Source organism: Ursus arctos, unplaced genomic scaffold (genome assembly GCF_023065955.2).
Source record: "Ursus arctos isolate Adak ecotype North America unplaced genomic scaffold, UrsArc2.0 scaffold_9, whole genome shotgun sequence".
Classification (NCBI taxonomy): domain Eukaryota; kingdom Metazoa; phylum Chordata; class Mammalia; order Carnivora; family Ursidae; genus Ursus; species Ursus arctos.
Window position 1 is genome coordinate 35,544,024 of NW_026623111.1, and position 27,591 is coordinate 35,571,614.

Genomic DNA, 27,591 nt, shown 5'->3' on the forward strand with positions numbered 1-27,591 from the left:
TATTTTTTCTTACACTAAAAGGCCCCATACTTAACAGTCTATTTAGTTCAAACCTAAGATAAAGTATTTTCAAAATCCCCTAAGTATCAATTTGTTGTTAGCTGGGTAAATTTAGATTTATAGGAATCAGTTATTAAATAAAGTCAAATAGCATTCTAGCTGGACATGTTCTAGTTTTTGTTAAAATTTTTTTAAATGTTTGAAATAGTTTACATACACATCTAAATTAAAATAAGGGTAGGGGCTGTCTTAATTTTGGTAATTAAGATGCATTTGTGTGAAGCGATAGGTGTTTGGTATTAGCAGCAGCTGTTATTAATGGCAATTTAATAAGTATTGTCTAGATTTCACAGTTGAGGGGACCAAGCTCCAAGCTTTAGTTAAGTAACTTACTTGATGTCACACATCCAGTAAATGGCGGTCATGCTTCAAAGCATGTGTTCTTATCTCCACCCAGTTAGTGAACAAACCAGAGGGCAGATTATATTACAGTAAGATGTGTTAGCCATTGAATTTTGTCCTCTACCTTGAATGAACTGAATGAATTAAATGTCTTTTAGGGATAAGACTATTGATATATTTTATACTAAGGTTATTACGTTATGAGGTACTTCTCACTATAAGATAGTGGGATTTACTTAAAATTGTATATAGTAGTTAATTAACCTGTGATTTCATCCTACTTATATAATCTACTCAGATATCTTTCCTATCCCATCTAGCTGTAATAAAACAGATGAAATATTTGAGATTCCATAACAATATTTGTATTTTGTATAGTATATTTGAACCTAGAAGAGCATTTACATATAATTTTTAAGACCGAATGTTCTGTTCTACCATTATTGTCAGGAGAAAGGTTACAGGTTGGTACCTGGCACGAAGTATGCACCACGTGTCTACTATTTAATATTGTGCTGTATTAGTAGGTGTATAATTTGGACACATTTAGTTCTTTTCCTTTAACCTCTGACTTTTTAGGAAGCTGTTTTACTTGTAGTGATAAAAGTATTTTTCAGATTTTGTAGTGTAAGCTTAAAGTTCTCTCCCTGACCACTCTCCCGAACAGAGGAAGAGTTGTGTGCCTTCTAAGTATATTCCCCAGAGGACCTTAACATTACTGAGACTTTTGCAAACATTACAATAATTTAAATGTATTAGAATAGCCACCATTTATTGAATATAATAAACTGAGAGCTGGTGAGCTGAGCTCCGCAGGCCATTGCCTCATTCAAGCTATACAACAGTCAAGGTACAGGTACTATTACCATCTTGTCTTATATTGCAAGCAGCTCAGACTTATATTTGCTGGTGTCAGTTACTGACAGAGCTGGGATTCAAACAGTGGTTTCTTTATCCAAACCCTACCAGTTCTTAGCTACCATGGTTTATTACATTGTGGAAATCTAATGGGCTTCTTAGTTCATTAACAGCAACTTAGCCTCTGAGCTAGGGAGCTAGAGTGGCCAGAAATCAGTTTGCTGAGGAGCTTGAGTACATGGGTTTGATTCAAACTAGCCCCTTAACATCAAGGGCAGTGATGGAAAGATCTTCTAAACTGTGTTTCAGCTAGCACATTTAAAGCACAGAAATAACTAGTTGAATCATGCATCAAAAAAGTTAAGGTTTTCACTATAACTGTGACTTTCTATAGAAGGTAGATAAGGTAGATTGTAGTAACCAGTACTTTATTACCAGGTATGTGACTAGAAGATGATATATAACACTTAAGGCAATTATAAACTACATTATTTGGAGTTTAAGGAACATACTTTATATTAAGTTTTATTTATTTTTATTTAATTTTTATTTGCCATTTAAGGAATTTAATTGTAAATACATTTCAGTCACATTTCAGTTAAGTATCGAAGTAATGCTTCTCTGAGATGGACATATGAGATGCAAAATATGCTGAAGAAATGGGAGAATTTTTTACTCCCCACTGAGTGACTAAGAAATTACAGGTAGAATTATTGTCTTTTAAGTTAAATCTCCTAAATGCCTGATGGCAACAAAAAGTAAATGCTGAGTGAATACTACTAATAATGTTGGAATACCTCAGATGCACGTATTCAGTTTCACTTCTGGAAATAAAATTTAGATAACATTTGTTTATTATAATCTTTATTTGAGTTAAAGATAGAAAACAATATACTTTTATTTGCAATTTAATGATGCAAGTTGTTAATGGCAATCTAAGTTTACAGTAATTCTTTTTTATATATACTTCATCACGTAATCCTTTTAGACATATACGTAAGGAATAAAGCTAATCGTTTATGAAGTTTAACAATAATCAGAAAATTGTCTTCAAAAGAATTTCTTTAAGTGTTTTGCTAGGTATAAAGTTCATAATTGCCAAAATACTTATATTAAAAGCATGAACCCAAGTCATTAAATAAAAATAAGAGCACATTTGTAAAAAAGTGCTATAGAAGATGGTGCACAGAAATCATGCACTTATACATACTTTCCAAAAGGACGTAAACTGTACTTTTAGGCACTGGCATCTCTTCAGATTCTCTGTTCCAACGATATATAGCAGGACTTTTGATGTCCAGATGCTACTGCAGAAAGATGACTAAGGCAACCACGTGCAGAAAAGCTTGTGTGTAATGCACAGAAAATACAAAGATTACATTCCAAAAGTAAAGGTTTGCAATGATTGATATCTGAAAGGCTTGGAGTGTCTTTATGTGATTAAAAAATAAAACTTTGATCAACCAGATTCATATGAATGATATTTGATGTATAGATTTAAATGTATAGACATTTAAAATGACTTGAAATTTTTTAAACAGACATTTCATTTCTGTGGTGTTTTACAGGGTGGCTGTGTGGCTTCTGTACTTTTATAATAAACAGCTATTTGTGAGAGCCAACTACTTCTCCTAAACCTTAGTATAAAATGGACACATTCTAAATATGGAATGTTTAACATATAGATACTGGACTTCAAAAATGACAGTCTTCAAAAAATCCCCATGTTTTATCATATTGCATAGCTGAAAATTCGTCTACTACTTATAAAAGTGTTCTGTTCATTCAAGCAGAATTTTGCTCCAATCTCCTTCAATTTCCTTCTTTCATACTGTATAGTGGATCCACAAGTTTATTGTGCACATGCATTAAACCTTAAAGAAAAAAAGCACAATTCTAGTTTTATTTTTAATTTTGAATTATATCTCATTCACCTTAGAAAATAGAAGCTTTATAAGATACAATAAGTATACTGGTTCCCATCTGATACAAAATAGTTAAGTTTTATTGAAAAATGCAAATAGAAATGTTTCATAATGTTTAGTTAACTACCTAGCAAGTAGCAATTTGCAGTTATTTATGAAGCTGTAGATACAGAATGAGTACAAATTCTTGGGAGTAGAAGCAGCTCTTGCCTTCAGAGCTTCAGAATGGCAAAATAACAAATTTGAATCCTGACTTGGTTAATACATTTTAATTACATCCTATATGTCTGTTGAGTTTGATCCTCTGGCATTTCTCTACCAGACTCTAGCCCAGGGACTCAGAACCATTGTTAAAGTAGGATAGCTTTAGTTCTCCAAAGTATTACGCTATCCATTCATCTGGCAAATTATTTTCCACTATTTTGACATGTGTATTTTTACAAGAGGGGTGATAACAAACTATACTGAAGGAGGTTAATAAAAAATCCAAGGTGCCATTAAAAAGTTGAAGACTCCACATTTAAACATAACCAAAGAGTTAAACTTAGAATGCAAAAAAAGTAGAGCAGTCAATACTGAATCATTTCCGACTCCCAAACTGATGACAGCTGGCAGCTGTCCACCTCGCAGAAATCAAGTATAGCCTCAACTCCTAGGATATGATAGAGCTAGAGATGGTTCAAGGAGTCTTTGAATCTCCTGCATTAATATAAATTTGTGTATGCAAGTGTGTGTGCATTTTTTTCTGAGGACAGTCTCTTCACCAGATTTTCATAGTGGTCCATGACCCAAAAGAGATTAAGAGTCATAACATTTGAACCCTGATTTTCCTTTTTGTTCTTAACCTCAGCATTCCCTTTTGCTTTTAAAGTATAATCTAGCCCAGGGTCTCCTGGCTGGTTCAGTCAAAGAGCGTGCGACTCTTGATTTTGGGTTTGTAAATTCAAGCCCCATGTTGGGTGTAGAGATTACTAAAAAATATAAAAATAAAAAAATACAATCTAGCCCCATTTTATACCAGTATACTTTAACTGTTCTCTAGTCTATTAACAAGAACTTGTTCTGCTCCTGTGTTAGCTCTTCCTTAAATTCTGTGCTGTGCTTATGCTATCTCCTCTCAATCTGAGTGCTACTATCCATTTTCTAGGGCCTTCCATTCTATCAACTCAAAAAGTTTTCTTCAGCTACTATTGAACTCTTTATTTAATATCCTTTGGGCTTCATAGGGTGATTTACATCATTTAGTGCTTAGACTGTGGTGGTCTCATAGTCCAGTGCTCTCCCATCCACCTGTCCAACTACCTACAATTTATCAAATGCCTCCATTGTACCAGGCACACTCCCAGATGCTGAAGTAATGCAGTGAATAAAACTTAAGTCCCTACCTTTGCAAAGCTTTTAACAAAATATATTACATTTTATTTTCTCAAATCACTTAATGAGCCAACTTTTTATGATGCTGAATCAAATACTTTCAGGAAGAAATACTTCTTACACCACCATGTGAGACTATGTACTTGAAGGCACTTGGGCCTGTTTTCTTGGCTGATGACACTAACTGGAAAATATAATTTATATTTACCAAAAACATAAAGGGTAATTTTTATAATGCAGAAGAAATACTTGCTAATGAAAACGATTTACCAGATGATATCTCTAAACCAATCCTATTTAAAACAGGATTTAACCGAAAAGTTTAATCCATGTCAACAACCAGAATGTAAAGAGCAATAAAATGGGGACTGGAGAAACCCAGGAGAGGGAACAACAAAGACAACAGTAACCTTAGCCACTCAGTTTAGAAGATGTAACCTCTTATGGAGAAGCAGCTGTAATTAAGAGGATCATTCTACTTGATACATTCATCTATCATTTACTTACAGCTTTGATCATGGAAATACATTAGAGCTTGAAAACACAAAACATCAGAATAAACATTAAAAATTCAATTCTATAAAGTTTAACTATACATTGTCTGTAACTTTTACACACAGGCTGTTTCCAAACTAGAAATGCATTCTGGATGTTACATAGAGAATTTATTATGACTTAAGGTAAAGCTGACAATTTTTTATACAAGAATTTGATAGAAAAAAATAATTGCTACTTAACAGAAAAAAATTCTGAGTACTAAAAAGTATAGACTTCCTAACATGTTGCCAGAAGTAGTTAAATGTCATAGATTCTAAATGTCAGTTTTATGGTTTGGACTCAATCTGAACCCATTCAATCTCTGTCTCAAACTACTGGAGTGGGGCCTACAAAGGATGGAACAAAAAAAAATGTTCACCATGATGATGAGGTCTTGAAAATAAACTCTCAAGTACGTAAACACAGGCTTTATATAAAATCAAAACCAAAAAATTTAGAATAAAACAAACTGTTTTCCTATGAGTTACTATCTTCCAAAAGGTATATACTGAAATGTCCCATTTGCTAATGATTTTTATTGTTTTAGATGCAATTAACCTAGATTTTCTTCAGGACCTAAATAGAGCCCTTTTATGCACTTTTTAGTGATGGCAGAAGAAACCGTAGTAATGTGACTGGAATCTGAAGAATTACAGAAGGTAACTACAGGATTCATATCCTCCAGTACATCTTGAAGTGATAAAATACCTCAGTGAAAATACGGCAAATAGATAAAACTACACTTATAATATGTATATTTATGAATATTGATTTATTTTACCCTGTATTAAAATACCTTACTGTAAAATGAGGTCTGCACATAGCCCAGAATAATATCTCAATTCCATTTTTCTCCATATTGACGGGAGGCACTCTGACTGAGGCTGATACCCTGAACCTCTCCAGAAATAAATACAGATCCATAGTAGAATACACAGTATCCTCAAAAGAGCAGTGCAGTGATTCTCTCATGAATAGTCTATACTTCAAAATGTTTCAGAACAGCTTAGAATCTGGATAGATGAATTGAAAGAACAAAATACATGTATTCACCTCCTCCCTTCTGTTTTAAATTATCTTTAACCTATGTCTATACCTTTTTGGAAGCAATTACTATAGTATGAAAGCAACCCAAACAAACAAATATGATTTAGATAGCCAGAGTTTATTCCTTTCTATGAGGCAGTACAAACAGTGGACAAAAGCCCAGAAGCCAGATAAACCCAGTTTCACTTACCCAGCTCTGCCCACATATGAGCTGTATGACTTTGGGTGACTTAACATATCTATTAAGCCTGTTAACTCATCTGTAAATGGGATTACAAGAATACCCACTTCATTGAATCATGAGAATAAAGTAAATCAAGTATAATCCATTTAGAATAGTGCCTGGTCATAAAAGTATTGGCTATTATTAAGTATCTTAATAAATATTTACTTCACTAAAGTGTAAACATTTTATGATAAAAACGAATTGACAACATCTGATAAGCACAAGGGTTTACCTGAGGATTGCTGGTACCAGAACATAGGAATGTTAAATGAATCTCTGACATTAAAATATGTGGATAATGGGGATTCCATTACTTTTTTCAAGGAATCTAGTATTTATCATGAAATCTGAAAGACTACATGGAAATATATAGGTAAAACTCCATACAAGGGCTCTTATTCAAAACTCATCACAGATCTTTCTCTTTCACCTGTCAACTTATTAAAAAAACTTGACAATATTTCAGTTTCATATTTTTGTGGCTTGGTAAAATAATTTTTGATAAAAATATAAATGGAAATAATCTAATAAGCATTTAACAGTAAGAATAGGTTTAAGTAAATTATGATACATCTACTTATATAGCCATTAAAAATGCTTTTGAAGAATATTTAGTGATAGGAAAATGCTCACAAAACCTAAGTGCAAAAACTATATAAACATGATCAAAATTGTGATTGTTCACTGTTCATCAAACGTCATTGGTGTATCATCTTCAGGATCTCTGCCACATTCACACATTTACATGAACTATGAGTTAAAGATTTCCTTTAAATTGACTTACAGTTTATATACTATATTTCATGAATGAGATGCTGGAGACTGTAAGACATTATTTTATATACCATTAAGAAAAAATGCTACTAGGTAACTGATATTGACACCAATTTTAAACACATCCCAATTTCGACAAGATAGATATGAAAAAAGATGTGTCTCAGAGGAAATAAAATATGGTAACTTCTTTAACTCTGTCAAAACAATGATATTCATGGAATACAGGTTTGATTGATTCAGTGTATTTTTTCTAATACATGTTAAATAAACACCTAGTAACTAGAGTAAAAAGATTAAAAATACATATTCATGTAATATCAACAGTATACATACTACTCTGTGAAATACTAACCTATATATATATATGTATGACCAGTTACATAATATTTTCATATCAGCTATATAAAATACAAGTACTTTATAAAGAGCACCTATTTTACAGCTTGTTTATTATGTGTGTGTATCTATATGGGGAATTCATCTTAAGCAGGGAATGGTTTCTAAACAGTATAGTCAAATTTTCCTTGAACATCTCTTAAATCACCCACTACATCAAGCACGTGTGGTTTCATATATACAACCTGCTACGGTAAGGTTTAAGAATTACTGAACTAGACTGCAGGAAGAGTCAAAAGGACAAGCTACATGCAGAATCTGGGCAGTCAAACCCTTGCTTACTTGAGAGTTTATTCCATACTGCTCTGACACTGAACCATTATATCTGATATATGGGAATAATTTGAAATTGTGAAGATTAAATGAGATAGTGGGCAACCCAACTTATCTGCTGATTAGATTCTAAACCATAGCTTGGCAAGGAAGGTGGGACAAGGAAACAAAAGAAAATCAGAACATATATATATATTTCCTTTTGGGTTATTTAATCTTGTATATACAATATGAAAGTAAAATATATTTTATTAAATTTTGGATTTCAAGAAAAAAATAGGAAACTATTCTGAAAGCTACTATTACTTGAGATGAGAGTTTTCTATTCCTTAAAAAAGAACTGGCTACTGTGTTGGCAAAATGCCAGTTTCAACAGGCACAGTGCAGATGTAACTCCACAGTCTATTAAGTTTTAATTGTCATCTACAATGGGACATTCTCACAGTCTGCTTCTGAAATTTCAATGCTCACCTTTAAAGTATTTCACAGTTTTAACTCTTAATTCTAAAGTAGCATCTTCATCACACACAAAAATAGTTCGGGGATGCTGCTGGAAAGCAGAAACAGTCCACATGTGATTTACTCCTTCTTCTATTGCTTTGTAGAGAGCAAATGCCTTGTGTGCACCTGTTATGAGGATCATTACCTGAAAAGTCATGACCATTACATGTTAATTCTTAAAACATGGTTCAAATGACTAAAAAACTCTATTTTTCTAACAGAAAGATGTTAGCACCAATATTCTTCTGAAGGTAGAATAAAAATAGCTACATATTTCTTCACAGTTTGAGTTTTTATTTTTATTTTTCAAGGTAAAAGCAAGCATAAAGTGTAACTCTTCCGGTTTAAGAAAGTAAAATAGTGGGGCGCCTGGGTGGCTAAGTCATTAAGCGTCTGCTTTTGGCTCAGGGCATGATCCCAGGGTTCTGGGATCGAGCCCTGCATTGGGCTCCCTGCTCCGCCGGGAGCCTGCTTCTCCCCCCCCCCACTCCCCCTGCTTGTGTTCCCTCTCTCGCTGGCTGTCTCTCTCTGTCAAATAAATAAATAAATAATCTTTAAAAAAAAAAAAAAGTAAAACAGTTTCTTTTTATGAAGTATTATTGAATATACCATAATGCAAGTACTTATTAATACATTAGATACTGATGTGCAGAAATGAGCTGGGAAAATGAAGAAGAAAGAAAGAAAAGGGCTGTTTTGCAAAAGCAGAATTGCAGGTCAACCAAGAACTTATATAACCAGGAATGATATACCAAATTGCTCTAATCCAATCATTACAGTAGATATTACTTTGAAAGTTAGAGAAAGAAGCCTAAAGACTATTTCACTGAACAGATGTTACCAGAGTTGTCTTGAAACAAAAACTAGATTTAAAGGAGGATTAGGGATCTACTTAAATGTAAGACCTGCCCATTAAGCACACAAGACTAAGAATACCCTTATGAATTATAGAAAATCCAAGCTCTTGGTCCCAAATTCCTAAAAGTCTATAATTCAAAGAACATGTGCAAATGTAAGTGTATATATGTCAGAATGAACTAATAATCCTTGAAAAAATTGATATACAGACTTAATAGGCAGTGGTGATGGAGGGCAAGATCCTTATTTACCTCTAAATTATTTGTTAAAAGTTGGTGACTGATTAGTTGTAGAGAAGAAACTGAGAATGACATACTTCAAGCTCAGATAATTTTCATGTGAGTGCTGCTATTCACCAAGGGAGGCAATATCCAGAAGAAAGGCAAATTTGGTGGAAAGATAAATTTTAGACAGCTTAAGTATAGGTAGTCTAAATATCTAGATGTCAGCTGGAAGTTGGAAATACAAAACGTGCAGCTTCAGAAAGAGTACAAGACAAAGATACGTATTATTCTCACTGTATTGAGAGTACTTTATCTTTTTGGAATAGTGATAACACTACTGAAAGAGTGTTCCAAACAGTGACTGCTATTGACATATTTAAAAAAAAAAAAAAAAAAAAGGTCATGCCCCAAAGCATGCAGAGTGAATATGCAGTTCCAGAATGAAATCCTAGGGAACAAGATTATTCAAAAGGCAGATGAAGAAGAAAAGCCTGGGAAGCAGACTAGGAAGGAATGCTCAGAAAGTAAGAAAAGTAATGGCAGAGTTTTAGGATGGGAGGGATGGTCAACAGTAGCAGATGATGAAAAGAGACCCAGTAGGATAAAACCTGCAGAGAAGATGCCAGTGCTAGCAATAGAGAAGTCGTTACTGACCTTGTGACTTTTAGTAAAGTAGCAAAATCAAAAGCAGATTTTTAAATTTTATTTTTTTTCCTATGTCACCTTAAGAATAAATATCCAAAGTATTATTATATATAACAATTATAAAGATGTTGCAATAGTGGAAAACAATTTGTTTTCTCTTTTGAAATTACCTTTAAATATATGACCTTATCTTTAAATATATCTTAGTAAAAACAAATTTCAACTCTTTGCAGGTAAATTTAAATTTTGGCGAAGAGCCAAAAGTCAACAAAAATCAGATTTGGTGGCTCAAGTAGACGACCAAGCTGTGGATAGAATTTTTTTCCAACATGAATTATGAACGCAATTCATTCACACGATTCCCGTTATTAAATACCTATTATGTGACAGGTAGTGTAAGGTGCTAGATATACACGACATAGAAACTCACAGAGATTGTAAATTAGTGAGAAAAAAGATATTAAACCAGTAAACATACAAGAACAATCAGAAATTGTGAGAAGTGATACAAAGGAAAAGAACAGAGTGGTCAAGAGAAAAGAGAAGAAAGTAACTTTGACGATGAGGATTATGGTCAAGAAAGGGAGTTTTGAAAGTTGAAAACTGAAAGGTGCCATTTTCTAAGCAAGGTCTGGAAAAGTAGAGCATTTCACACATACCATCAGTGTGAGGGCCTCAAGCCAAAGAAAGAGTGATAAAGGAGTGACCGGTGTGGTTCCTTACCTAGTTGACAATTCCCAAGTCTTAAGGAAACCTATAATAACTTCCAGCGTGTCACTTCCAAGGTGTGTACAGAAGGTCCTCATTAACAGAGATGTCAAATTGTGAAGCTGCTTCCTGATGACTAACCACTTAAAATTTAGTTTACCATTCATATGTACTTTCCATCTAACAATAGCATCTTCCCCACACATTGATTCCAAATTTTATTAAGTGTATTTGATCTTAATGAAACTAAAATTATAGAACAGCTCACATCACAGTTAAATTCGCTGGCAAATGAAAATCTGTACACACTAAGCTCCTTACAATTGAAGAAAATCATTAAGTATAATGACATGATATTGTTTCAAAAAAAGGATATAAAAATCAAAGCACTAAGGCCCCCGGGACTTCTTTATTTAAAGAAGTCCTAGAATAGTTTTGCCATAATAATTTTCTTTATAATCATGCTGGGAGTGAATACCATGAGGTGAGTGGCATAAAATTTTGTTGGAAAACTGACCAAAAGAAAAAAAAAATCAGTATCTTAATAACTCTCTGTTCATTCTAAGAATTAGCTTGTTACATTACAACTTAAATCTTGTTAAATGTAAGTCTATTTGCATAACTTTCAGTTTCATATTTTAGAAATACAACTGCTCTAAAATCTTTTTCAACTTTTTTACTAAGGAATTTCAATTCTTGAAAGGTCTTTCTTCACATACTGATAGATTTTTAGATGACAAACTACATTCTGAATGACAGTTCTATTCGTATGTTCAAGTCTAGAAATATTTACATTAAGATCTGATATTTATTCATCTTAATTTGTCTGTATGCTTTTCCTCTGAACCTGTCCCATCTTGTTATCAGGAAGGAATGGAGTTTCCATATAATTGAACCACTTATAATCATGAGCTGACTATAATTTGTTCTGTTATTCTCAGGGAAGGAAATGAAAGCCCAATTAAAAATCTAAAAATTAGGCAGGTTCTATTGTTCAGAGTAGTTGCCTTCTTAAGCATAATACCAAATTTAGAACACCTTAGATGGGTTCTTTTTCTGCTGGAAACTAACTGGCTATCCTCCCACAGTCAAGAAGTACTTTATACTAAGTTATCCTGAGCCTCCAAAAATTGTTTAGTGTTAACCAGCATTGCATCTTCGTTATAACAGACAATTCACTTAAAAACAGACCATTTGATCAGTATGAGTTTAGGAACTCAAACTGTGAAGCAGGAACAGGCCAATATAGCAGTATTCCAGAAGGGGTGGTGCCTAATTCTTAGTTTACATAAGCTCCAAAAGACTTAACTTAGTTGGATTCAAAACATGCAATGAGACTAACAGAAGTCATTGAAAGCTAGATAACAATTTACATAGTTAACAGGATGTAACCAAAATTATTTGATGCCATAATTCCTCCAAAATCTTCAGACATCAAAGAATATTGAATTCTTACTTCTCTTGCATCCATCACTGTCCCCACACCAACTGTTAGAGCCATAGTTGGCACCTTCGATAAATCTCCATCAAAATATTTAGCATTTGCCAAAATGGTGTCCATTGCTAGAGTCTTTAATCTTGTCCTTGATACTAAACTGGATCCTGGTTCATTGAAAGCGATATGACCATCTGGACCAATTCCTTTTAAAAGAAGTATACACACACATAGATGCAGAGAGTAAATAAGATTTCTCAAAGTTCAACTTGTTTTTAAGAGCAAATAGTCATAAACACGCTCACCTTATTTTATATGATAGCCAAATTTCTCATGCTGCATTAAAATATTTGTTCCTGTATTTGATTCAAGAAGTATTGCAATGTATTCCATATGCTTAGCACTGAGCTAGCATGATTGTAATAGCAGTAAAATTTAGCACATTGGCTTATATTAAAACACAACACTTCACAGTTTATAAAGTATTTTCACATCTTAAGAACACATATAGTCAACAATCTTGTGAGATAATCTTATTAGGAATATCTATTTTCCTCATCTCCTCAAGCTTTTTTGAGCTCAGAAGGAAACTCTGACATGCACGGATAATACATGACTACTCAAGGTAACAATTTAGTAAATACTGACATAAAACTCAAATCTAAATCTTCTGATGCCTATCCCAGTGGTCTTTATGATCAACACTTTTAACTTGCCTGGTTCTAGTCTAGATGGTGCGATTAACCACTGAACATCCCTGTAGGATAGTTTCCTCACTTACAAAAATGTCTAGATTGGACAATATAGGGCAGTAGTTTTCCTCAGACATTTTGACTACAGTCTACTACAAGAAATATATTTGACACTGCAATCTAGCACACATATACACACATACAAATATAATTAAAAACAAGAACTGCATGAAATAATACTTACCCCTGCTAGAAGCCATTCTATTTCATTAGCAAAACACAAAAGGGAAATGCAGAATGTGAATGACTATATTGATTTCATGACCTAATAATGGGTGACGACCAAAACTTGAAAACACTGCTTTAAAAAGACCTACCGCCAGCTCTAATATTCTAGGACTGCCCATCTCTATTTTAGATAAAAATACATTCCTTATTTGAATGAAACTGAAATCTTTTTGTAAAATGAAGACTCTTTCTAAGGCATGAATAAATCATGTTCTACATATGTGTACCCTACCAGCTAGTCAGAGTTCTGACAACCTCAATGAAAAAAAAAACCCACAAGTTCTGAGTTAAAATACCTGTTACATTTATACTCTGCATTTTACTTTAATGATAGATGTATTTTACTGACTCTTAGCCTATAATCCAAACCTATTTCTCCCAGATTATAATAAAATAAAATATGACAAAGAAGAACCTGTTTTGATGGAACAAAGAAGAAATGAAAATCTTAGGGAGCAGATATAAGCTACCAAAGCACCACATTCTAGGAATTTTAATGTGGTGACATAAAACCTGACCTACATGTGGTTAATATGTATGGATTTTTCCATTAGTGTATATATATCTGCCTATAAATAAAAGTTTTAAATTATAGATATGCATTTCTCTCTAGATTTGTAAAACTATAATTTCTCCTCTTAAGTATATATCTGTGCAAATATTTGTATTTCTCTGTGTATGTATAAACAGGAAAGGCTAGCACCAGGAAAATAAAAGTTTCAGAAAAAATAGGAAGTCCTCAAGGATCAACATTAGTGTTCTAGCTTGTATTGTGAGTCATACAAAAGTGTACAGTAAGGCTGAAATTATCAGCAGTGGTTCATGACAGAGAAAGGTCAATATATTCCCTTACTGACCATAAGTACCTCTTAGAAATTGAGTTTCCTCATATAAATATGTCCTAAAAGCGTTCAGAATGTTTCATAAAGCTTTACAAAACTTTAAAGAAAATAATCATGAAATCTAAAAACCATGGCACATTCTCAGTCTTTAAGTCTAAACTAATATATTTACACCTTTATGAAACATCTATAAAACCTCAGACTGGATTATAGGCCTTCCCTGTGTTCCTACAGTTCTGTGGGGGTAGAATGTAAATCTCATTGGAGTAAGGACTTTCTCTTAATTATATACCCTTACCTCTTAGAACAATACATGACACATAGAAGACCCTCAATACATGACACATAGAAGACCCTCAATACATAATGGCCGAATAAATGAGTAGATGCTTGCTATTCTTTGGTATGCTCGGTATAGTTTCTCTCTCCTTCTTCTACCTCACCCTGCTCCCCTCACAATGGAGGGGACCTTTATCTACTTTGTCTCTCTCTGAGTCAGGATGATTATGGCCTAGTGATCAATACTTGTCCCAAGCTGAAACAGTCAGAATCTGTCTCAGGAAATTCTGAAAATTGAGCAGGGGTGCAGAAAAGAAGGCAGGCATTTACAGCCGAGGTATCTGACGACAGCGCTGCAGGAGAGTATCCATAAATTTCTGCTTTGGAGATTTGAGGCTCCTTGGTTCTTGTTCTTCCACAGACTTGGCTGTCTCAACTCTTCTAACAATTCTGTGAGTCAGCCCAGAATCATTCCAGTTTTAATTAACTCACTTTTGGTCCCAAAGTAGATTACAGTTACTTGCAAATGAAAGATTCTAATAATGTAGCCAAAGGAGAGGGTTCAAGTTTTCCCCACTTATTTTTATTTTTTAAAAACAGTACCTTAAGATGATTTTAAAGTTAGTAATATCTCTATAGAGTTTATCTATAAAATTTCATATCTGTGTATTTTATTGCTGGGGGTGGGTCAGGGATTGCATGATACACTTTACTCTCTCTTTTAACAATTCTGTCATCACAGGGAGAATGAGAACTTTTGGCAGAATATATTTCCTTTTTCTTTTCTACTGAAGAAAGGGAATTCCTGTTCTACTTCCCAGGAGTAAGACACGATGGATTCATAGTCTTGAGCTATTCTCATTCTACTATTTCCAGTTTAGAGGGGAAGAATAGGAAACCCCACTTTGGCCTCAAGCCCAACCTGAAATCTCTAATCCAACTTTACCTTTAATAAGGCTGATATTTTGATCCCATTTGGCTCAGTTCTTAGTGTTTTTATTAACCAACAAACCCTGGAACAAAAGAAGGGTAAGTGATAAGACCCAAATACCCAAATACCAAGCCTCATCTTGAAAATCCAATAACAAACCTAGATTAACAAAGGCAAAGAATCAAATAAGATTCTTTCATGAGTACACATCCAATAAGAGGGTGCCCCAAATAGGAGAAAGTTCAAAGAAAATGCAATAAGCTAACCCTTCTCCCCCTATACACAGAGTAATTACATCCTTTGGATGGTAAATATAAAATGGTAGGCCCTGGATCATGACACGACTACAGTAAAGATGTTAATGGAAGAGGCGAGGAAATCTTATTTATTGACTGACTGATTAAGTGACTGATTGGTCAGGAGGGAATGTCTACAGGAAGCTCAAGACAAAAATTGGTTAGAAAACAAAGCAAAGTTCTTTCTAGTAGTAAGAGTCAGTGATACGCATACATAATTATAATTTACACTCCATCTGTTTCAAAGGGAAAACTAAGGTGACCTATAGTGAGGAAATACACCAAAAAGCTTAAGCAAAAAAGAGAAGTGACTTAAACGTATAGGAAAAGAAGAAAGTTCTACGAGAAATCTCTGATAAGGGATATTCGGGCTTAAACACTACATTAAGCGGTAAATAATTTCTGGAAAACAGACAAAGGGCTAAAATGGAGTTTAGGAATTCTTAGGTCCCCCCACCCCCACCCCAAGTAAATTCTATTTTCTGGCATGGAATCCCCAAGGGATTTGTCACATGGCTCCTTATGTAAGGCAAATAAATTAACAGGAAAAAAAAAAGATACTCAAATGAATGTAAATGGGTGAAAATATTTCTCAATATAATTAAAATACAGATACATTAGGTATAATTACATTACAGTAATTAGGTATACATTATAGTAATTCTACCTGATTTTGATATGGAGTTTAGAAACTCTAAAGAATGCATGGGTAGTACACTCCTTAAACGTTCCCAAATGTGGATTGCCACAGCCTTGATACTGGCAAGTACAAATAGTAATTATCTCAAAATTGAGCCATATGGACAAAACTGGAATACAAATGTTTTCCAGGAATACTGAGGTAATATTAGCAAATTTTATTTAAAACATAGATAACTTTCTATTTTGAAAAGCAAAATAGTCTAGCTTGGATTCTTGCTCAGATAAAAACCATCCCACCTACAAAAGAAAGTAAATATTGGCTCTGTTAGGTAGAGAAAAAAATTTCTTCCAAGAGAAAAATCTCAATCTTACTGGATACCCTTAGACGTAATTTAGTAAAAAAGCAGGAAATTCAATGAACTAAGGAACAATTATTTCATTATCTACAGTTTAGAAAGAGAAGACTGAAGTAACACTTAATCAAATACCAATGACACACCAACCACTATGCAAGCATTTTACATGTTATAACATGGTTAATTCTCACAAGTTTTGGAATGGTTAATCCCGTTTTACAAATAACTTAATTATACTGAACTTCAATAAACTTCCCAAGGTCAGAAGTGACCAGAACGGAATGCAAATCATGTCTGACTGTAATACCCAATTTTTCCCAAGGGCAACCAACTACCACAACCATACTTGGCCACCTCAACCATCAATCAGCCTCAATACAGCTCTACTGAAGATCTAATTCATGTATTTTTAAGCAGTCTTTTAATAAATTAAATATAAGACATATCCGGAGAAATTAATTTAGAGCTTTAGTACGTTTAGTTGAATACTAAAAACTTTGGCAAAAAGCAATTTTGGTTTCAGTTTAGTTGATGTTATGCTATTCTTATGGTAATTAATTAGCTGTCTCAGGCTTCATAATGACGATAGAAAACCACGTTGTCATTACAAAGAAAGAAACTTCCTATTTTCAACAGTACATTATGAACACATGCATGCATGTAGATATATATAAATTTCAAATGGAATTTAGCCAATTAAGCATTTATTCATGTGGAATTTATGAAGACAGTTATACAGCTTAGTTCACATTAGCTAAAGGGTGATGATAAAGTCTTACATCATTCTTAACTGATTTTTTTTTAAGTGAAGCAATTTAAGTGATCAGTACAGAAATGCTAAAATCCACCTGTTTCACATGCAAACTTTTAGAGATTTAACCCTGTAATTTGGCAAGAAAGCTGGGTTGGAATTTTAAAGAAATCATAAAAGATAAGAATTACAATTTAGGAAAAGAAACATCACTCATTCTGTAAGATGTGGTAAACTGTTAATTATAAAAGAGATAATATAAAAGTTTAGCAGGTATTGGAACTTATTTCTCAAGACATAATTTAAACAATTCTAACTTGCAACCTTAATATTATTTTTGATGAAAATAAAATAAAATAAAAATCAGTAGCTGAATAGGTATTATAGACAGTTACAGGTGTTCCAGACATTATACAAAGGTTAAGATTAACGACAAAATGTTTTACATACCTCCAACAAAAAGGTCAATCCCTCCAGCTTCTTTTATTTTCTTTTCAAAAGCATCACATTCTGCTTGCAAATCTGCAGCATTCCCATCAAGGATATGAGCATTCTTAGGATCTATATCAATATGCTTAAAAAAGTTATTCCACATATAAGAATGGTAGCTTTCAGGATGATTTCTGGGAAGTCCTAAATAAAAAGTTAACAAATAAAAATGTAAGTATTTCCAGGAATAAATCCAAAGTTCACTTTTCTGATTAAGCCATAAATGCTATTTAAAACATATAACCTTTCTATTCCATATCCAATGGATAGCCAAATTAAATCCAATTTAAAGGCATTTTTATGTGGAAAACATGCTCATTATATGCGATGTTATTTTAATCACCTTACATGTACTTACTCAAATATTTTATATAGCATCTATGGAATTACCTTTATCATTCTCATCCTACAGATACACAACAGAAAAGCACAGAAATATTAAGTAATTTTCCCAAGGTCACACAGCTCATAGAAAGACTGGAATTTAAACACAGAAGTCTAGTTCACATGCATTTAATCACTGTACTCCACTTCTCAAACACATAAACTTTTACCAGTGGAACTGATCCATGTGTTAATTTCAACATAAATTAATTAGCCATACATCTGAAATGTTGGTCTATGTTTCTCATCAATTTTTCCTATATGCATGCAAAGTATACTGAATCATAACAATTCTTTGGCTATCACTTAGGCTGCCATTAAAAATGTATTCCTATGTTCCAAGTTTAAAACAAGAGTTTATTTGCATCACAGATCTTCCCTGTTAAGCAAGTTAACAATCAATATATCATAAAAGCTTTATAGCCACAAATATAAATACACTTATATTTGAAAAATCTTTACTAATTACTTTTACATATGTGGTACTCAATTTATCCCCACAACAACACTGGTTTTAAGTTTGCCTTAAGGGAAGGAAAAAACAAAATGAGAACTGTGAGGGACTGGCTCAAAGTTGCATGACTGGTAAGTGGCAGAGCCCAAGAATGAATACAGATCTTCTGATTTCTAGTACCATATTCCTCCACGATATCGTGCTGCCATCACAAAAATATGTTTTTTAAATAAAAACTCCCAACCTCATCACAAGGCAGTACATTATCTTCTAGAAATAATCATATTACATTCAAAACATAAATTCAGATAATATATTATTAAACTATATTCATTTTATTTAAAATATATCTAAATAATATATTCAAATAATATAGCTTACCTACATATTCATCCATGTTAAAGGTCTTCACATATTTAAAAGAAAGGTCTCCATTCTTGTGATATTCTATTAGTTTTTTATAACATCCTAAAGGTGTACTCCCTAAAACAGATAGAGATTCCATTTTCTAACATAATGTGAAAAATCTATTTTTTAAAAAAAGTTTGTATTTACTTATTCTCTTAATGATATTCTCTATTTGTAATTTACTAGGGAAACAATGGTTAATTTAAATATTAAATTAACAAATTTTTTTGAATTATACATACATTTGCAAGGTACCTTGAAATCTTAGTAAATTAGAATTTGCTGAATAAAACTGGAAATCTGTCAATAGAAATTATAGTTTGGAAAATTATGCTAGAATTGTTCAGTATTTGGAATTAATGTTGAATATTCCAAGATTAGAAACTTCTAGAAAGCACATCTGAATTAAAAGAAAAACAACTCACCTTTTGAGAAAAAGCTTTTTTAGGGAAGGATTTATATCATATAAATGAAATATAAAAAGGTCAAGTTGACCATTTAATGAAATCAAAAGGGAAACCAGAGCTAAATTTAAATACTGCCTCTGCTTTCAAAATAGACGCAGAAATTGGCAAGGACTGTTTGAGGAACATTAGCCTTTATGATTTTAACTGGAGGTTCTGTTTCTTATTTTGCGTTATCTTCAGCATGTATCAGCAAAAAATGTATAAAGTAAAACGACCTCTGGGAAATGAGATCTTGGCTTTGGATACTTCATATCAGTTCTTGATTTTATTGTTTTATAAATGTGATTGTTTTACAAGTTTTATAAAATAAAATCAGTTTGACAGTGCTTCTTGACATGACACAATAAAGATAAATAAATTTAGCCACTTGAAGATGACCTGTTTTTAAATTTGCTGTATTTTTTCATTTTAACTACAAACTGGAAAGTTAGATTGACTGCATTCTTAACAAGTGATCTGGCCCTCCCAATCCTGGCTGGAGTATTGATTAATTCCTAATATATCCACCATCACAAAACAAAACATCTGCACACAAAATTTCTACTCAAGTGCCAGACAGAGGAAGTACGACAGAACTAAACAGTCTTTGGCAAAAAACAAAACAAAACAAAACAAAACAAAAGAAATTCTATAGTAGTAAAAAGACTGCCTTTCATTTGAGATGAAAGAATAATGTAAGTGGCTATAAATAATAAATAGAGGTTCAGAGAACGGAAGACTAAAAGATTTTCTAAAAGCTAAAGCAAACATACTGTTTTAAATTGTAATTAATAATTTATACAAATTTTATAATTCCATCTCAAAAAACTATACCCCACTAACATAAAACCTATCTAAAAGACGGATAAATGTGCTTTTCCTTCTTTCTTCCTAGAAGCATAAACAAATCTGTGTTTGTTTCAATGTCAAGAGTATAATTATAGGGCTCCCTTGATTTAAGAATATATGAATAAAAAAAGAAGTCGCAATGGTGAAGACAAAAAAAAAAAAAAAAATCCATTTTCTACTTTTTAATCCATGTGGCTGAAGAAAATAAAATAATGAAAGATATGGTACATGGTGCACTGGTTAAAAAAACTTCATTTTAATATTTGCTTGGCAAAACTCATTTACTAACATAACTACTATCAAGTGCTTACTATGATTCAGATAAAACAAAGATTAAAACTGTTTCTACCTTAAAAAACCTCACAAGATAGGACCAGGCAAATACAAAATAACCAAAACAAAGGAAAATATTATAAATAACCTATAAGAAGTCTGGAGAACTGTTGTAAATCAAAGAAGAAAAGATTATAGTCTTGTTTTTGGAGGAAGGATCCAAGAAAATGACATTTCAACTAAGTCTTGAAGAAGGTGTAGAATTCCAATAGTTAAGAGTTAGACTATAGTTGAAAATAAAAAAAAAGATCAGAGAGGAGACCCAGCAATGACATTTGTATGTTTAACATGTGATAGATGCTATATACTGGTATTTTTACACATCAGCTCACGTAAATCTCACAGCCTTGGGAAACTGGCATTGTCTTTTGCATTTTGAGAATGGAAGAACTGGGTCAAAAAGATTAAGGAATTTGCCAAATATAATATGGTGATGAAGCCAGAGAGATTCAAGAGATTCTGTCTGGTTCCATGGCTCATAGAGTTTTCATTATATAACTCACTAGCAACATGAGTGAAAGTAAAGCCAGCAAGGTTAGGTCTATTCTTTGAACTACAAGTAGTCTAATTTTCCTATCATGATTCAGAGTAAGAGAATCAAGAAATAAGTTTGGGAGTCAGGAAGCACGGAGGCCCTTAAATGTGAAGCTTGTTAAGATCATGTCAATAGGGGTGCCTGGGTGGCGCAGTCCTTAAGCGTCTGCCTTCGGCTCAGGGCATGATCCTGGAGTTCTGGGATCGAGCCCCACATCAGGCTCCTCTGCTGGGAGCCTGCTTCTTCCTCTCCCACTCCCCCTGCCTGTGTTCCCTCTCTTGCTGGCTGTCTCTGTCAAATAAATAAATAAATAAAATCTTAAAAAAAAAAAAAAAAAAAAAGATCACGTCAGTAAACACTGAAAAGATATTCCCCAGAAACTGTGCTTGGTGGAGGGATAAACACAGCATGCTACAGACAATTACAGAAATGTTCAAACTTCAAAGGCAAGGAGGAGAGAGCATGATTAACACTGTCAATGGTCAATTAAGGAGGAAAGTGGAAAATGTCAAGAAAGGTTTTCCAAGATATGTCACCGGCAGGTTTATTATTAGCAGTTAAACTATCCCAAAATAAGGAAAACTTGTAGATCTAAACACACAAAAGCATGTTTAGGACTGTTTGCATTCATGACTTTGAAGACTTTCTGCCCCCAAGCTAAAATTACTGTTTATTTCTACATCATACTTAAGACAGAGTGATCAAAGCAGCTGGCCTGGTTGCAGCCTAGGTTCACAGTATGCAAACTGACACAGAGGCCATGTCCAACCACTGGGGCTCCTGTATCAAAAATGTAGGTGTTAAGGGTGCCAGTCTGGTATGTACAATTTTTAAAAATCCCTCTCTGCCATTCTCACCAATATCTACTGCCCTGGACCAAAAGACAAAAAGCAAAATAACACACAAACAACTTGAGGAGTTAAACAATACCTTTCATGAAAATTACACAAGTGGAAAAAAGTATGACTGTAGTTTTTATGTAGTTAGCACATGTGGGGGGAGGAGCAGAAAGAACAAAATACTGTTTAAATAAGACACACTTATGAGAACTGTAAATTTATACAGTATTTACAGTATACAAGGGAGTGGCACAAACACTGCCTTATATGAGCCTCAAACAACATTATTGGCTATTATTATCCTTATCTTTCTTAAAGGTAAGGAAACCAAAGATTAGGGAGGTAGAATAAATGCCCTGCAGTCACCAAGAAAGTAGCAGCTCTGATTCCAGGTCCAACAATATCAAATTAAGTGCCATGAGATCAATGACACTACTTGGTTAATTTAAAAAAAAAAAAAAAAAAACCTTAACAGGGAACTAAATACAATAAAACATGCAATTCATATTTATGTTTGCTCTGTCATGAAGACATACCAGTCTTCAATTTTTCAGTCACAATACTTCTATAATAAAAAGAAAATAAACACAAATTATAAAAGGCTAATAAGATAATAACAGTATATGAAACAGGGGAGGTGAAATGAAGAGGCAAGAGTACATACTTCAGATACCTCCAAACAACCATTAGAAAGGCTAATCTAATTAATTATATGAATAGTGAAAGTAACATCCTTAAAAACAAACAAAAGATGACTAGATAAAGGTACAAAAATATTATGACCATCACTTAAGTTTAGGATATTTCCTTTTGCATTTTGGAGTGGCAAGTGATGTACAATTTTAATACAAGAAAAGAGTAATGAAACACAGATGCCAGATATATATAGATATATATATATACATATATACATATATATATACATATATATATATATCTATATATATCTACACACACACACACACACACACACACACACACATTTCTGGCTTTATAAACTAATATGTTCAATCAGTGATATGGCAAGAAATAAAGGGGAAACATTTTACTAAAGTAAACTCTTCCATCCCATGATGTTAAGTACCTAAAATGAAAAAAAAAAAGGTGTATTACCTGTTGGTAAACCCAATGTAAAGTATCTGTCCTGTCCAGGTTTGAACTGGATGATGCGATTACAGATGTATTTGGCTGCCCACTCACTAGCCAAGTCATAGTTATCAAGAATTACAAGCCTCATTATGATGATGCACAGCTTCCAGGACAAGAAGTTCAAACCTGAGAAAATTCCATTGCAGAGCACTTTTAAGTAATTTACAGACACTCAAACATAGGTGTATTAAAACTGTTGACTGTAAAAAGGACATTACTTAAGAAAGACATACTTATATACGAATACAACCTGTACTTTTAAAATAGTAATAGGCTTTCCCTTTTGAACAGACCTTGGGTTCTAGCAGTAGCCTATGTAATGTGAGTACATACAACAATTTTGTGAGGTAAATATAACACTCACTTTTAGATGAGAAGAACTCACATAATTTGACGGAGGTCACACAGTTACTAAATGCCAAAGTCAGAATTCATATCAAGGCAAACTTAAAAGTTTTTATAAGACACCACACTACACTGTCTTGACAGGGATGTTATATAAAGCAACATAAAACAAAACTAAAGGCAAACAAAGTAGTACTCATTTCTTGAACGCAAGTTAAAGGGAGTAGTGATTACTTAGCAACCTTTGGGTTAATCACTAAAATCTGGAACTCTCCCTATAAATAGTGTAATAACCAAACCTCCCTTTTGTTAAATGTTTTTGTAAAAATGATACCTGCACTTCTCAAAAATTTCTTTCAATACAGGAAGGTATAAGAGGAAGAAAAAAAATCAACCCAAATCAGGAAATAAAAACTAGGGGCGCCTGGGTGGCACAGAGGTTAAGCGTCTGCCTTCGGCTCACGGCGTGATCCCGGCGTTATGGGATCGAGCCCCACATCAGGCTCCTCTGCTATGAGCCTGCTTCTTCCTCTCCCACTCCCCCTGCTTGTGTTCCCTCTCTCGCTGGCTGTCTCTATCTCTGTCAAATAAATTAAAAAAATCTTGGGGCGCCTGGGTGGCACAGCGGTTAAGCGTCTGCCTTCGGCTCAGGGCGTGATCCCGGCGTTGTGGGTTCGAGCCCCACATCAGGCTCTTCCGCTATGAGCCTGCTTCTTCCTCTCCCACTCCCCCTGCTTGTGTTCCCTCTCTCGCTGGCTGTCTCTATCTCTGTCGAATGAATAAATAAAAAATCTAAAAAAAAAAAAATCTTAAAAAAAAAAAAAAAGGAAATAAAAACTATTATTAGGTATACAACATCCTAGATGTCTATCTATACATATAAATAGAATGTACAGAAATAATTTTCAACAGTGAGATGCTGTTTTTAATAAAAAGCGTAATATGTAATTCTTCCTGAATTTAACGAAAGAAAAAGTGAACTGAAACTGCTGATCTAAGAAAAAAAAAAATTCTTCATAAAAAGCAATTTTGGTTCCTAAAAGAGTACTCTAAGGTTAAGACAAAATATTTCACAAACATTAAGAGATCCGAGTCACTTAAAAACTGTGATTCCATTTTAGACAATGTGGATTGACCTACTACATGACTCACACCCCCCGATTTCTATAAAATGTATTATTTTTGTATTGACAAGATTTATAACATTACAGTGTATTTTATAACCATAATTTCCAGATTTTAATTCTTAGTTTCATATTTAAATGGATTTGTCACCCATACCAATCCTTTTACAAATGGCTTCAGCAGTTCTAAGTTCCCATACACTTTACATACAAAAATAAGTCAAATTCTTGAAATTAATGGGAATAGTAGGTCTTATTACAATGAATGTATGAAACCTAAATGACATTCTTAAGAACTTAGTGATTTAGAATTCTGGCATAACAAGAAATTATGATCACCATGATTTAAAATTCTGGCATAGTAACAAAAGACAAATAGCATTTACAGACAATAATTTACATAGTAAGTCATAAATTCACTCCAACACAAATGGACTTCGCCTCTATTTAAATTCATTAATGATCTAATGCCAGAAACAATTTTCGAAGTTACACCAAGAATCAGAAAGATTTCCCAGCCATAAAGAGATACACTTAATTCTAATAATATACTTATTTCTAACAAGAATATTCAGCAAACTGTTTATTGATAAAAAGAAAAAAAGGCCTGTAATGTAAGGAGGAAGAGCATTAGAATTTTCCAAGTGTATTCTGTGTTCTGGGCACGCTCTTTTTCTCAATTCAACCCACTTGTAAGGGCCTATTAAATGCCAAGCACTAAGTTCTGTAGTCACAAAAATGATTACGATAGGGGCCCTACTATTAAGGCTTAGAATCGCTGAATAGTCTGTGGGGTAGAAATTATTATCCTCATTTTTCAGATACAGAAAACTACAACTCAGAAATTTATTGCTAAAGTTATAAAGCTATTAATGGTAGATGGTCTGACTGAAAGACCCATGCTCCAGATGTGCCTTAGAAGAGGACTTAGGATGCTTGCTAGAGATTGAGATTTCCAGGCCCCTCTCACTGTTCATAAGTGTTTCAACAGATGTGAAAGGGGATCCAGGGAATCTGCACTTTTAGAAATATCATAGATGATTATTACAATCAGGTTAAATTTCGAAAAGCACACCACAGGAAGCGACTTCATCGCAAAGAAGTTCAAGTTAAGTCTCTCAGATCAGGTACAGGCAAGTTTTGTTTGTTTTAAACTCAGAAGACTCAGACTTCATTACACAAGTCTCAAATGAATCATTCCACGCAGAGGAAAAGCAGAATGTTTTGGTCACTTTTAATCAGATTTTTAAGAATGTGGTTTTGCAAGTTTTTGCTAATCCTCATAGATCCAAACTGGTGTGGCTCTGGGCACTTCTCTGAGATCACAACCAGATAGCACTCAAAAAATTACACAGCACTCCCCACCCCCATTCCCTCACCTTCCTCTGGTGCTGATTCATTCTGAATGTGCACTAACTTGGAGAATGGGCTACTGAATACAAATCTCAGAACTTTAGAGCAGGATGGGAACTTGCACACGACTTAGGTTGCACAGTTAGTCTAGAATCTACACTAGCATCTGAACTTCCTAATTCCTGCTCTGAGCTTTTTTTCTACACCTGACCTGAAAAGGCCTCTGAAGTGCAGCGCAGGGGAGCCGCATCCCTCTGCGCGGCGAGAAGCAGCTGAGGAGGCTGTGGTCCCTGCCCAGAAGGCCGGGGCTGCAAACCCTCCTTAATTGCGTGACTGCTGGGCCCAATCACTCCGCAGACTCTAACGAATACAAGAGGATGACTGTTACAGATTTTTAACAAGTGTCAGGAGAAAGCCGCCAAAAGAGACGAAATGATAAGAACCCGCTCCCGGAGGCCCAATTCCGAAGGGCACCAGCAGCCACGAGCCACCCTCCGCCCCCGGGACCCCAATCTGCTCCGGCCGCACGTCCCCGTTTCGGCACAAAGCCCACCGAGGGGGCAATGGTCAATCCGTTCCCCGCCCGACTCCCCTTCTTGGTCCCCAACCTGGACTCACCTGCCGATCCACCCACACTTCCGATGTTGGAACGGCGGAAACAATCCGTACCCAGGAACCCGGAGCGACCCCAGCCGGCGTGTGGAACGCGAAGCCCAAAGACCCGGATGTAAACCCAAGGCGCAGATGGGACGGCAGCGCAGCCTGCGGGTACTGCGCATGCGCGTGCGCGTACCTCTAGCTCTCTAGGGATGAGCTGTGCGGAGGTTTTTACGAATTCGTGAGACAGGAATCCTTTCCTACACGGGAGTTTCCAGTTCCTGGGCCATCACCTTGCCGCTACTCTTTTTATCAACTCTCAGAAGTTGAACTGAGGTAGATTCTTCGGGCTTATGAAATTTAGTATGTAGGATTGCAGTGCTCATACATAAGCATTACTTAAATTGTTGCTTATAATAGCAATATGAATTCATCTTTATCTCTAAGCTATTGAATGTACTCTGCGCTCACAGCTATTGAATGTTTACTAAGTGCCTTGTATCAATAAGGTCATCAAAGTTAAGTTTGTTACATGCTGCAGAAAAGCAAAGTGTAGACCCTGGGAAGCCTTGGAGTGGCTCACTAGGAATAAACCTAGAAGGACACTGTAGGGCAGAATTCTTCCTCTACCCTTCACGGTCTTCCAGCTGGCCTAAGAATTCAATTTTCATGACCTAGATTAACAGGAGGAAAAAACACAAAGTTTTATTATCCATGCATAGAGGACCAATAATATATTGAGACCCAAAGAAATGACCAAGTCAGGCAGCTTTTGTACATTTTAGACAAACAATAAATTTGTGAGGAATTTAATTATAAGGAAAACAGGCGTTTCGGAGTTTACTAAGGGGAATTTAGGCTAAGCTAGTAGATTAGTAAAAATGTAACAAAGTTTATTTCTACAGCTTTCTCAACTTCAAAGTCTATTTCTGGTGATGAGTGTCTTTTTTTTTTTTTTTTTTTTTTGAAAGAGGGCTTGCCCACCAGTAGTGTGGGGTGGGGGAAGGGCTGAGGGAGAGGGAG

The 27,591-nt window shown here is 34.3% G+C and overlaps 1 protein-coding gene across 1 annotated transcript; it reads right to left on the reverse strand.

The window, feature by feature from the left end:
• Positions 1-2,107: 2,107 nt before the first annotated feature.
• GNPDA2 (glucosamine-6-phosphate deaminase 2) lies at positions 2,108-26,733 on the reverse strand. The gene is made up of 7 exons (XM_026508822.3): positions 26,590-26,733; positions 23,114-23,275; positions 18,972-19,073; positions 17,714-17,896; positions 12,208-12,392; positions 8,287-8,461; positions 2,108-3,134 (listed from the first exon to the last, which is right to left on the reverse strand). The coding sequence occupies exons 2-7, from the start codon at positions 23,235-23,237 to the stop codon at positions 3,073-3,075; spliced, it is 831 nt and encodes a 276-aa protein (XP_026364607.1). The 5' UTR covers positions 23,238-23,275; positions 26,590-26,733; the 3' UTR covers positions 2,108-3,072.
• Between the last annotated feature and the right edge of the window lie 858 nt (positions 26,734-27,591).